The sequence below is a fragment of the Saccopteryx bilineata genome, chromosome 9 (genome assembly GCF_036850765.1).
Source record: "Saccopteryx bilineata isolate mSacBil1 chromosome 9, mSacBil1_pri_phased_curated, whole genome shotgun sequence".
Lineage (NCBI taxonomy): Eukaryota > Metazoa > Chordata > Mammalia > Chiroptera > Emballonuridae > Saccopteryx > Saccopteryx bilineata.
The window spans coordinates 47,855,752-47,869,395 of NC_089498.1; the positions used below are offsets into that span (position 1 = coordinate 47,855,752).

Consider the following 13,644-nt stretch of genomic DNA (forward strand, 5'->3'; position numbering starts at 1 on the left):
CAAGACACTCACCTCATAAAAAAGACACTCAGACTGAGGGTGAAGGGATGGAAAAAAGTATTTCATGCAAATGGAAAGGAAAAAAAAGCTGGAGTAGCAATGCTTATATTTGACAAAATAGACTTTAAAACAAAGGCTATAGTAAGGAATAAAGAAAGTCAATACATAAATGAGCAATCCAACAGGAAGATATAACCATTATAAATATCTGTGCGCCTAATATAGGAGCACCTAAATATATAAAGCAGATTTTGATCAACATAAAGGCTGAGATCAACAGCAATACTATAATAGTAGGGGATTATAATACCCCACTAACATCAATGGATAGATCCTCCAAACAGAAAATTAACAAACAGCAGCCTTAAACGTGTGACACCTTAGATCAACTGGATTTAATAGATATCTTCAGAAACTTTCACCCTAAAGCAGCAGAATATACATTTCTTTTCAAGTGCTCATGGTACATTGTCTAGGACAGACCACATGTTAGGACACAAAACAAGTCTCAATAAATTTAAGAAGACTCAAATCATATCAAGCATCTTCTCTGATCACAATGTCATGAAATTAGAAATTAACTACAATAGAAAAACGGAGAAACATGCAAACACTTGGAGACTAAATAGCATGTTAATAACAAATGGTTTAACAATGAAATCAAGGAAGAAAAAATTTCCTTGAAACAAATGAAAATGAACATTCAACAACTCCCAATTTATGGGACACAGCAAAAGCAGTCCTGAGAAGGAAGTTCATAGCATTACAGGCCGACCTTAAGAAGCAAGAAAAAGCTCAAATAAACAACTTAACTCTGCACCTAAAAGAACTAGAAAAAGAACAGCAAGTAAAGCCCAGAGGGAGTAGAAGAAAGGAAATAATAAAGATGAGAGCGGAAATAAATGACATAGAGGCTAAAAAACAATACAGAAGATCAATGAACCCAAGAGCTGGTTCTTTGAAAAGGTAAACAAGATTGATGAACCTTTAACCCAGTGGTTCTCAACCTTTCTAATGCCGTGACCCCGCAATACAGTTCCTCATGTTGCGGTGACCCCAAACCAAAAAATAATTTTGGTGGCTACTTCATAACTGTAATTTTGCTACAGTTATGATTCGGAATGTAAATACCTGATATGCATTATGTATTTTCTGATGGCTTTAGGCGACTCCTCCAGGGTTGTGACCCACAGGTTGAGAACCGCTGCTTTAACCAGACTCACCCCCCCAAAAAAAAAGGGAGGGCTCAAATAAATAAAATTAGAAATGAGAGATGAGAAGTAACAACTGACATCACATAAATACAAAGGACTGTAAGAAAATACTATGAAGAACTGTATGCCAAAAAATTTGACAACCTAGATGAAATGCACAAATTCCTTGAAACACATAATCTTTCAAAAGTCAATTTGGAAGAATCAGAAAACCTAAACAGGCCAATTACAACAAATGAGATTGAAACAGTTATCAAAAAACTCGCCTTGGCCGGTTGGCTCAGCGGTAGAGCATCGGCCTAGCGTGCGGAGGACCCGGGTTCGATTCCCGGCCAGGGCACACAGGAGAAGCGCCCATTTGCTTCTCCACCCCTCCGCCGCGCCTTCCTCTCTGTCTCTCTCTTCCCCTCCCGCAGCCAAGGCTCCATTGGAGCAAAGATGGCCCGGGCGCTGGGGATGGCTCTGTGGCCTCTGCCCCAGGCGCTAGAGTGGCTCTGGTAGCAATATGGCGACGCCCAGGATGGGCAGAGCATCGCCCCCTGGTGTGCAGAGCATCGCCCCTGGTGGGTGTGCCAGGTGGATCCCGGTCGGGCGCATGCGGGAGTCTGTCTGACTGTCTCTCCCTGTTTCCAGCTTCAGAAAAATGCAAAAAGAAAAAAAAAATTTCCTTAAAAAAAAAAACTCCCAACAAACGAAAGTCCTGGGCCAGATGGCTTCACAGGTGAATTTTTTTTTGGGGGAGGGGATCAAAGCATTTTATTGAGGGCCTCCGGGAGGGTGGAAGGGTTGGAAAGACCACGACATCCGATATCCTCGACCCGGCCATGATCACAAACACAGCCTCATCTCCGCATCCTCCCAGCCGCCGAAAGGCCTTCACAGGCGAATTTTACCAAATATTCAAAGAGGAACTAACTCCTATCCTTCTCAAGCTATTTCAAAAAATTCAAGAGGAGGGAAGACTTCCAAGCTCCTTTTATGAGGCGAACATAATCCTCATTCCAAAACCAGGCACAGACACTACAAAGAAAATTATAGTCCAATTACCCTGATGAACTTAGATGCTAAAAGTCTCAACAAAATATTAGCAAACTGGATCCAGCAATACATGAAAAAAATCATACATCATGATCAAGTGGGATTTATTCTGGGGAGGCAAGTACAATATTCACAAATCAATCAATGTAATTCATCACATAAACAGAAGGAAGGAGAAAAATCACGTGATAACAATAGACGCAGAAAAAGCATTTGATAAAATCCAGCATTCATTTATGGTCAAAACTTTTAGCAAAGTGGGAATACAGAGAGCATACCTCAACATAATAAAAGCCACCTATGACAAACCCACAGCCAACATCATACTCAATGGGCAAAAATTAAAAGCAATCCCCTTAAGATCAGGAACAAGGCAGGGGGTGCCCCCTTTCACCACTCTTATTTAACATAGTCCTGGAAAGTTCTAGCCACAGCAATCAAACCAGAAGAGATAAAAGGCATCCAAATTGAAAAAGAAGAAGTAAAACTATCATTATTTGCTGATGACATGATATTGTACATAGAAAACCCTAAAATCTCAGTCAAAAAACTACTGGACCTGATAAATGAATTCAGTAAGGTGGCAGGATATAAAATCAATATTCAGAAATCAGTGGCAGTTTTATACACCAATAATGAACTGTCAAAAAGAAAAATTAAGGAAACAATCCCCTTCACTATTGCAACAAAAAAAGTACCTCGGACCTGACCTGTGGTGGCGCAGTGGACAAAGCGTCGACCTGGGAACACTGAGGTCGCCTGTTCAAAACCCTGCACTTGTCTGGTCAAGGCATATATGGGAGTTGATGCTTCCTGCTCCTCCCTCCTTTCTCTCTCTCTCTCCTCTCTAAAAATGAATACAAAAAATAAAAAATAAAATGAAAAAAAAAAACACAAACAACCAGGGGCTATGGAGAAAAAAAAAAAAAGTACCTCGGAGTAAATTTAACCAAGGAGATTAAAGACTTGTACTTGGAAAATTATAAAACAATGATAAAAGAAATAAAGATACAAACAAGTGGAAGCATATACCATGTTCATGGATAGGAAAAATAAATATCATTAAAATGTCTATGCCTGACCAGATGGTGGCGCAGTGGATAGAGCGTTGGACTTGGATGTAGATGACCCAAGATTGAGACCCCGAGGTTGTCACCTTGAGCGTGGGCTCATCCAGCTTGAACATGGGATCACTGACATGGTCCCATGGTCACTGGCTTGAGCCACCCCTGGTCAAGCACTTATGAGAAGCAATCAGTGCACAACTAAAGTGACACAATTACAAACTGATGCTTCTCATCTCTCCCCGTTCCCGTCTGTCTTGCAACAAAAAAATCTCTATCACAATGATGTACTTGCCTGACAAACACAATGTATTTACAACTTTAATTCTTTTTTTAGAGACAGAGAGTCAGAGGGACAGACAGACAAGAATGGAGATAAGAAGCATCAATCATTAGTTTTTCGTTGCGCATTGCGACACCTTAGTTGATCATTGATTGCTTTTTCATATGTGCCTTGACCATAGGCCTTCAGCAGACCGATTAACCCCTTGCTCGAGCCAGCGACCTTGGGTCCAAGCTGGTGAGCTTTACTCAAACCCGATGAGCCCGCGCTCAAGCTGGCGACATCGGGGTCTCGAACCTGGGTGCTTGGCATCCCCGTCCAACACTCTATCCACTGCGACACTGCCTGGTCAGGCAAGACTAATTCTTTCATGTTGAAAATTTTCTGGGCTTGACTAGGTGGTGGTGTAACGGGTAGAGCATCAGCCCTGGGATGCTGAGGACTCAGGTTCGAAATCCCGAGATCACTGGCTTGAGCACGGGCTCACAGACATGACCCCATGGTCACTGGCTTGAAGCCCAAGGTTCCTGGTGAGTCCAAGGTCACTTGCTCTGTTGGAGTCCCCTGGTCAAGGCACATATGAGAAAGTAATCAATGAAAAACTAAGGTGCCACAACAAAGAATTGATGCTTCTCATCGCCCTGTTTGTCCATCTCCTTTTGCTATAAAAAAAAATTTTTTTGGAACATTATACATGGATTAATTTCCATCAAGCTTTCTCATCTAACAGTTTTATATCTTCCCTGAGATTTTTCACATGTAAGGAATTGTGCAAATTGAAGCCCTTCCCACTGTTTGTTCAAAAGTTTTTAGCTAGTGACTCCTTTCATGCCTTTGGAAGGAACGATGACTGAAGGCTGTCTCACATCTCCGTTTATATTAAATGAGGATTACTCAAAAATACTATCTCTCCCTGCAGGCCACCTCAACTAACACTTGAGTGACTCCTTCACATACCTGTATCTTTTGTTGTTTCCACGAAAAAACACTGGACTTGCAGCTACCATTCTGCTCCTGGAATAAACTCATGGTGAGCTAGAACATGCATGCTCACTTGCAGACACCAATTTTATTTGCCCGACATCCCACTGCTCCTTGAACCTGGGTTTTTCATTCACTGCTGGACCCGCAGTACCTAGCAGGGCCTGTGCAAGTGCTCAGTAGATATTTGTTAGACGAAATGAATTCATTCAATAAATGCACAATCCTAGTAGTGTTTTCCTGGTGGGCGTGGGGGTGTTTGTGTCACCTCCATCCCCAGCGGTTGCAGGCCCCTCAGGTGGTCAGGTCAGGGGCCCTGCAGCTACAGGCCACAGGTTCCCCTGGGCACACAAGGACAGAGAAGCAAGGCTGGGCCGCTGATTTATTCTGCAGTGGAGGTGGTGGGTGGTGGCTGCGGGAAGGGCGTCCTGCCCCAGCTTGCTTCAGCTCTTGGAGTAACGCCTCTGTAGCGATTCCCGGTAGAAGCGGAAGACGTGTTGTGAGGCGGCCTGGGCTGCAGCCAGGCACTGCTGGAACTGGGTGGGGAGAGACTCGTCAAACTCATGCCTGCACCTACTCATGGCCTGGCTGACCCACCTGATTTCTAGGGCCTCCAAACCCGCAACATCCCTTTTCACCTGGGCACCCCACCCCGCCCTGCCACGTGAGGCCGGTGGGGAGGGGATTATTTCAAGTGCCTCTCTTCCTTCCTCACTTCAAGGCCTCTGAGACAAGAACAGAAGGGAAAAACAGAAGGTGAGGGGTTCAGGGACCAGCTTCGGCAGCTCCATGGCCTTGCGCCCATGGGACCAGGCATCCTGACAGCTGGAAGAGACCGAGGCTCTCTGGAAACTTAAGAGCTCGTGGAACTGGAGAGATTCTGGAGTTTCAGAGCCACAGGCCCTGGGACTCTGAAAGATGCTAAGAGCCATGGAATCTGAGAGCCCAGATCTTGACTGCCACACATCCCTAGATTTCAGGAGGTCCAGATTGGAAATGCTCTTGGGATACCATTTGGCCCAAGGTTCCAAACTTCAGATCTGGAACGGGGAAGGAGAGCGCTACTCAGAGCTGGAGGCTGGGGTCCTGCAGGTACCCCCACCTCCGGATTTCCACCTGAGCTCCTCTTCTCTTTTCCTACTGGGCTTCCCTTTTAAAAGTCCCACAAAGGGCTCTGTGGCTACAAACTCTGCAAACTCCTATTTACATAAGGGATACAAGGAGGGGGCTCTCCTTGACCCTGTGAGGGCAGGGCAGGGGAGGGAGGGAGGGATCTGGGGTTCAAGCGCATCTACACACCAGTACCTCAGCATCGGAGTAGAGCCCCTTGGTGGTAGACATGAGCAGCTTCTGGTCCACGCTGTCGACTGCAAAGGTCAGGACTGCCCGGGCCTCCTAGGGATGACGAAGAGAAGGTGAGGGACCTGGACTATCCCCTCAGATAAACTCTCCTGATCCAAAAGAAGGTACTGGCCCTTCCCACAGGCAGGGACTCCTGCACTGAGTGTAGTTGTTTGTCTACAGACCACCCTCTTCCGGCTTCCCTGGCCTTTCCTCTGGGTTCCACACCTGATCCTATCCACGATTCTGATGGGCTTCCAAGCAGTACCCCTGCCCTGTGTGTGTGTGTGTGTGTGTGTGTGGGGGGGTGCATCGCACACGTCATTTACCTGGTGCCTCCTAGCCTCTCTGTGCTCTGTACTGCAGGGGCTGGAAGCTGGCAAACTGTATTTTCCAGACTCCCCTACAAGTAAGGTTCCACTGTGATCTGGTGGGAGACTGGCAGGAGGGAGACCGGCATCTGGGGCCTCACTTCCAGTGACAAGTGCTGTGGCTGTGGCAGCAGCCGTTGTAGCCATGTGGGTGAGGTGGGTTCTGGACCGCAGCCAGGACGTCTGTGCACCCAGAACTGACGACAGCAATGCCTCCAACAGCACAGGCAGGAGACAGCTCTGGGTTCTGAACTCTGGATGTCAACCTTTTTCCTTTTCTTCCCTTTAGCTCTTCCAACTCTGTTGTAACCAGTTCCTTGCATCAAACTCTCCATCGGAACCCCTCAACTGGTTTCTGCTTTCCTGACTGGATGTGACTGGGCAAATAACTCAGAGTAACCATAGCCCCAGGACACCGTAAACTTGAGTCAGTAAGGAATACTCTTTCCTCCTTTGCTTCTGAGTCTCTTAACATGTAAGCACAGAGCTTAAGGGGTCAGCTGCAGCCTCAGGAGAGATGCTGTCCAGAGAGAATGGAGCTGATATGCAGAAAAAAAGCAGGGACCAAGAAATGAAGCAAGGAAATCCTGATGGTGTCAGAGGCACTGGCTCTGGCTCAACCTCTGTTCTGAGTTTGGTACTAAATGTCACTAAGTTCCTTTTGCTGAAGCACTTTGAGCTGGGTTTCTAGCACTTGCCCTGGGGAACAGAGCACAGCCTGCCAGTGGGCTGAAGCAGTCTGAGCCAACCGTTGTGAAGTGTGGCCAAGAGGAGAGGGGCAGTGTCTGCCTACGGCTCTTCACCACTCTGGCCTTCGTACCTACCTTTTCTTGCTTGGCTGTAGGGTCCAGCACCAGGGTCCCATCAGAGTCTAGGGCACAGGTGACCCCACAGAAGAGGGCCCGCATGGGCACACCTGCGTCTACCAACGCCATGCAGGCGGCATTCAGGCAACAGGCCAGGAGCTGAGTGCAGCAGGGAGTGGTTAAGGGAGTAGTTAAGATCCCCAAGCCACAGAGATCTTTAAACGATGAGCTCTTGCTATACTCTGCTTGCTCAGCACTCCCTCGGCACTGAACCTCAAAGCTAAGCGCAGGGTCAGAGTGGAGGTCAATGGCAAAGGCTTTGGAGTCAGACGAGCCTGGGCCTGAGTTTTGTCTCATTTTTCTTCAGCTGTGTGACCCTAGACAAGTGACTTTCCCTCTCTGGGCCTCAGTTTTCTCATTTGAGACATGGGAACATAAGAACATCCATCTGTCAGGGGCCTTGGACTCTGGAACCAGACGGCTTGGGTTCAAGTCCTCGCTCTGCCAGCTACTAGTTATGTGAGTTGATTTTGCTATGTGGACTAAATGAGTTAACATGTGTAAGGCGCTCAGGATAGTGCTCGACACACAGTAAGCGCCCAAGGTGTTTGTAATTTTTTTCCCCCATCAAGTTGGTTTGGTGCCTGTCAAGTGTTTGGAACTCTCTGACTAGTACAGAATGAGTACACAGCCATCAGAAAGGAAGGCAATTAGGGAGATTCCGGAGAACTTCCTGGAGGAAGCAACTCTGCAAAAAGGATACAGAGCCAGCATCGCTGATGACCTGCAGCACGACGGTGATGGAAGTGCGGGGGTGCAGTGCCCCCAGCACCACCGCTTCACACGTATTCCTGATTAGTCGCTCCCGGCTCTTCTCTGCTACACCTGGGGGAATCGGGATGGGGAGAGGTCAGGCTCTTCTCTTCCTCCATATGCACCACCCAAGCCTCCTGGAAGGGCCTGCAGTCTCAGCCTGGGTTGGGGCAGGGCTGGCTGCCACCCACCCCATCCCTGCCTCCTCCAGCATCTACAAGGGAGCCTTCCAGGGGAGGAAAACCCCAGAGTACTCATGCTCTGTGCTGCTGGCTAGCTCCTTCCAGTGGGCCCAGTGCCCAGGAAAGAGGGAGACAAGAGGTAAAGGGCAGGAAAACAAGGTAACGGAAAGAAGGGGAGATGGAGCCAGAACATAAGAGGGCGGAGGGAAGACTAGAGGAGAGACAGAGAGAGGCAAAAAAAAACTAATAGGAACACAGACACAGACTCAGAGGCAGAGCTGGAGAAAGAGACAGAAACAGCTACAGGGAAAGAAGGGGACAGTAGAGATTGAGGACAGCAGTGAGGGAGGCCTTGGAAGGGAGGCCTCAATAGAGGGTATCTGGAGACCCAATTACCAGGCAGTCCGATCTTCGGCCTCAGGATCACTTCCAGCGTGGCCTTGTTGAACATCTCTTTGCTGACCTTCACCTCAGCCGGCCCGTATACACCTGCCAGGATGGAGGTATCACCTAGGGAGAGAGCACGGAGGCCTTACCCACAGGCGCCCTGCCTCTGGAACCCACTGTGAGGCAATTAACAGTGTGGGCGCGGGCCAGATGGCCAGGGTTCCCCACGTCATTCTGACCCACCATTTGGTGGCAGTGATTCTTTAAGCACTCGCTTCATTCTCTGCCTCTACTTCCCCATCTGTAAAAATAACAGTACCCCCCTCATAGCATCGTGAAGTTTAAATGAAATAATCTATGACACTGCCTGAGTATTCAACCAACAGGCTTTCGCCAACATTACTGACTTCAACAGGAAGCCTTCCTCCCACTTACTGTAGCTGGTCTCGACTTCTCCCAAAGATTTCCCTAGCCACACTCTCGGCCCTCCCTCAGGCTCTTGTCCCCAAACAGGGCAGCAGGGACACCTGAGAAGGGGATAAATCTCTAGCATGCGTCCTGACTCCTGCTTATTACCCAGAGAAGCAGAAATACCTCAGAAATAAAAAGCCTGGCTTCTAGTCCAGTCTGGTTCCTCCTGGCTCTGTATCCTCAGCTGATTTTACTCACTTCTCTAAGCCTTAGTTTTACCATCTGCAAAATGAAGAAACTGGACTATGGCAGTGGCTTCCAAACTTTTCTGACCATAACTCCTAAGAAATATATTTTACAGTGGAACTCAAAACGCCCACGGGTCTGTGTGTGTGTAAATGAAACAAAGGACTCACAAAACACCTTCCCATTACTACTTTGATATACTCTGATATATTCTACTTGATTCCAGTAAAAAAGAATGAATGCAGTGGTTCTGAACGTTTTGTGTGTGTGTGTGTGTGTGTGTATGTGACAGAGACAGACAGAGAGAGAAAGATAGGGACAGACAGACAGATAGGAAGGGAGAGAGATGAGAAGCACCAATTCTTTGTTGAGACACCTTAGTTGTTCATTGATTGCTTTCTCATATGTGCCTTGATGGGGGGCGGGCAATGAGCCCGTGCTCAAGCTGGCAACCTCGGGGTTTCGAACCTGGGTCCTCATGTCTCAGTCCAACGCTCTATCCACTGTGTCACCACCTTGTCAGGCTGGTTCTCAACCTTGACTGCACACTAAAATCACCCCAAAGCTTTAAAAGACACTGATGCCCAAGCCTCCCGCCGGAGATCCTAATTCAGCTGCTCAGGGTGGGGCTCAGAGTTCCAGAGGCCAGTCTGTTGTGCGGGGAAGGAGGGGGAACCTGCGACCTGCAGTGTGAAGAAACGAGCTCCAGCACAGCTTCCAAAGGTGCGGGTGGCTCCTGGGCTCGGCACTGGAAGCTTACCTGAGATTGAGGCCAGAAGTGCCTGGAACACACTTTTGAGGGTCTTCAAGGATTCTCCCTGTTGGCTCCTGGGACTTAGGGGTTTTAGAAGGTGGAAGAGGATACCTCTCTCAGTATGGTAAGTTCTAAGAAACTAGAGGCATCTGAATTTAGCAAGAGAGCTAAGCCTGGGGCGGGCCTGGAAAGGTCCCCAGTTGGGGCCGTTTTTTCCTGGGGTTGGGAGGAGGGACTGCCCGCACAACTGAGGGCTTCTCCCTCCAGGGTGCAGGTTACCCAGGAAAATTAGATCCGAGCGAGGGTTTTCATTCCTGTCACTCCAGGTGAACTGTCTGTGGTCAGCCTGAGCACAGGAGTCCCTCCCCTCTCCCCTTCCTGACCACACAGCTCCCAACAATTCTCTGGAGCAATTCTCTCCTCTGTGGACCCACCTCCACATTCAACTCCTGCCCCACTTACAGCCAAGCTCCCGAAGAGCTGTCTCTACTTGCTGTCTCCTTTCCCCCTCCTCCTTGACCCCACCACTCCACTAAGGCAGCTTTCGACAGTGTCACCAATGACATGTTCAAACTGTCAACCCACAGGACTGTTCCATCCGCATGTAACTTCTCAGTACGACTGAAGCAGCTGGTTGGTCCTTACATCTCAAACATGTTCTCTGGGCTCCAGGTCACCATTCTCTGTTTTTCCTCTTCCTGACTGGCTCCTTCTCAGTGTCTTTTTGCTAGCTCCTCAAAAGTGGGAAAACTCAGGGCTTACTCCTGGGACCTCTTCTCTTTCCCATCTACAGTCATTTTCTTGCTGAATTCATTCAATCAAGAGCTCAAAATACCATCTATAGCAGAGGAATTCAATATGTCCATATGTTCAATTATATGACTCAGTATGTCCATATTGGGTCTCTCTTCTGAATTCCAGATTTGTATGTCTAACTGCCCATGTATCGATAGTAAGGTATTTGAAGAACTTCCTTGCTTTTTCAACAGGAGATAGAATTTGTATATTGCCTTCTTTTTCCCCCTCTTTGAATCCTAGGAATAGCATGCCCCTGGGCAATGGAGGGAGGGGAGAGACATTGGAAGAATCTGTGAAATGTAGGTCTTGTGAATCCCCACCTGTATGTAGTTGTAAGCTTGTGTCATGATGTTATGCCTCCCCCCTAACCTGTATGTGGTTAAAGAGTATGTATGAAGCCTCTGAGAGGTAATCAGGGCTGCATGATTTCGGTAGGAGGATTGCCCCGTATGCCGCCAGCTTCTTATAATAAAACTCCTCAAAATTCATATTGGACTTGGTGTCTCTACATGAACCCACAGAAATCAGGTACAGTACTTTATAACACCCAGTCTATCTTGCCTCTGTGATATCTACTAAGCATTGCAAACTTCATATCCAAACTGAACGCCTCATCTCCCCCCAGCACTGCTAATCTGGGCAAAAAACGTTAGTGCTGTCTCTCTCTTCTTGTATCCCAAAACCAAACCATCTGAAAATTGTGCTAGTTTTACCTTCAAAATACATCCAGAATTTCACCACCTCCATTGCTCCCACTCTGGTCTGACCCACAATCATCTCCCTGCTTCCCCCATACCCTCTATAGGCAACACTGAAACCAGAGAGATTCTGTTAAAAATATATTCAGATCAAGTCACTCCTCTGAACAAAACTTCCAATGGCTCCTCTATCATTTACTAGGCCTTATATGATGGGCAGGTCTTCTTACCTCTCTCCAAAGCCTCCTCTCACTGCTCTAGCCATATTGGTCTCCTGACTTCCTCAAACATACCAGGCAAGTTCTTGCTGTAGGCCAGGGGTCCCCAAACTACGGCCCGTGGGCCACATGTGGCCCCCTGAGCCCATTTATCCGGCCCCTGCCGCACTTCCGGAAGGGGCACCTCTTTCATTGGTGGTCAGTGAGAGGAGCATAGTTCCCATTGAAATAATGGTCAGTTTGTTGATTTAAATGTACTTGTTCTTTATTTTAAATATTGTATTTGCTCCCACTTTGTTTTTTTACTTTAAAATAAGATTTGTGCAGTGTGCATTGGGATTTGTTCATAGTTTTTTTTATAGTCCGGCCCTCCAACGGCCTGAGGGACAGTGAACTGGCCCCCTGTGTAAAAAGTTTGGGGACCCCTGCTGTAGGCCTTTGTACCTGGATATACTTGGTATGCTTTTCTTCCTGATATTTTCAGGGTTTGCTCCCTTAACTTTAGGTCTTTATTCAAATGCTCCAATTTCATTGAAGCCTTTCTTGACCATCCTGGTTAAGACTGCAACTCTCCCTGGCACAAGCTATTCCCCTTCTCTACTGTATTTTTCTCTGTAGCGTTTTACGTAGTTATCTTATTTACTGTCTGTCCTCTTGACTGGAGTGTAAACTCCATTAGGTCAGGGATTTAAAAGATTTTATTGCTGTATTCTCAGTGGCTATAACAGTGAAATAGATATGTGTTCAATGAATGAAGGAAAGAATGAAAGCAGGTTTGTAACTGGGTAGAAGGCAGTGCCCTAGCATCTATGGGGCTGATCCTCATGCCTATCTCCAGAGGAATATTTACTCCCTGGGTCAGGGAGTTTGAAAGGTATTTAGCTAGAGGAAAGGACTATTTACTCAATAGGTAAGATCCACCCTCCAATCCTAGAAAAATTGACTCACACGGAGAGAGGAGTATCCCAGGTCAAAGGGATATCTACCCAATTCGTAGGGTAGGGGGGAAATCTTTCTTAATTCAGGGTGCGGACATCACCCTTAATCTGAAAATTACGTACTTGGGTAAAAAATCTTCCATGGCAAGGAGTAACTAAGCCGGTAATGGTGATCTGCCAGTCTACGGGGAATTTATGCAAATAGGTAGGTTTGCCTTAGTCAGGGATGTATGAAACAACCCAGGGTATGTGTGTGGGAGGCCGAGGAAGAATCTAATCAAGGGTTATTTACTCTGATGAGATTTCCCTTATTCTGTGTTATTCATGCTAATGGGGAGATCTATCCCGCTCTCCTGATAAGTATTTACCAGGGTGGAGATATCTTCTCTCTTCTAGTCGGGACAGAGAGGTATATGCACCCAAGAGTATGTAGTTGTATCCACCTGGCAAGAAGTTCTGTACGAGTCGGAGGGACACTGACCAGCTAGTATGGGAAGAGGTGGGCACACCGTAGCCGCCTCGTAAAACAAATACGACCTGGATGAACGTGGCCCCGGCAGAATTTACCTGGCTTAAGTTCTCACCTTGCAGGAACGAGGCAGAGCCATCCGGCCGGGAGAGCAGATTTTGTTCGCAAGCCAAGTGCCGGAGGCTGCAGCCGGAGCCCGGAGGGCCTGAATCTGTCCCACATTTAGCGCGGATCTTAACGTCAGTCTGCATTGCCCACTCAAATCGACAAACACCATGCGTGCAGTCGCTTCCGCTCTGAAGCGCGCGCGCGCTGGCGTACAGGCTGCGTGTACTTAGTGCGCACGCGCCGACCCAGGTTCTACAGAATCTTAAAGCCGCCGCACGTGTTTCCCGGTTTACTAACAAATTGTCCTGGCCCACTCCCTTATCCTACCTGAGGCCCCCGGGCCTTAAAATCCTGAGGCTCTGGTGAGGTTGCCCTCTTCTTTGCCTGTTGCAGAAACAGCTACGTTGAGGCGATTAGAGTAATTTTTGGAAAACAAGTTTGTTTTATCCACTCATAAATGTGTCCCAGAGGCCGCAGGACTAGTACCAGGTGCTGTCTTTGCTGAGTGGTGCTGACATTTGAGT

The 13,644-nt window shown here is 47.5% G+C and overlaps 1 protein-coding gene across 1 annotated transcript; it reads right to left on the minus strand.

Moving 5' to 3' along the window:
* Positions 1-2,345: 2,345 nt before the first annotated feature.
* On the minus strand, positions 2,346-13,509 carry EXOSC5 (exosome component 5). The gene is made up of 6 exons (XM_066242080.1): positions 13,128-13,509; positions 8,490-8,603; positions 7,862-7,983; positions 7,117-7,257; positions 5,886-5,975; positions 2,346-5,116 (listed from the first exon to the last, which is right to left on the minus strand). The coding sequence occupies exons 1-6, from the start codon at positions 13,261-13,263 to the stop codon at positions 5,024-5,026; spliced, it is 696 nt and encodes a 231-aa protein (XP_066098177.1). The 5' UTR covers positions 13,264-13,509; the 3' UTR covers positions 2,346-5,023.
* Between the last annotated feature and the right edge of the window lie 135 nt (positions 13,510-13,644).

Excerpts from the sequence above, each read along its gene's own strand:
- EXOSC5 (XM_066242080.1), bottom strand. The coding sequence starts at position 13,263 with ATGCAGACTGACGTTAAGATCCGCGCTAAATGTGGGACAGATTCAGGC. Across the intron at positions 8,604-13,127 it reads CTCTGCCTCGTTCCTGCAAG|GTGATACCTCCATCCTGGCA; the intron begins GTGAGAACTTAA and ends CTCTCTCCCTAG. Across the intron at positions 7,984-8,489 it reads GCCGAAGATCGGACTGCCTG|GTGTAGCAGAGAAGAGCCGG; the intron begins GTAATTGGGTCT and ends CGATTCCCCCAG.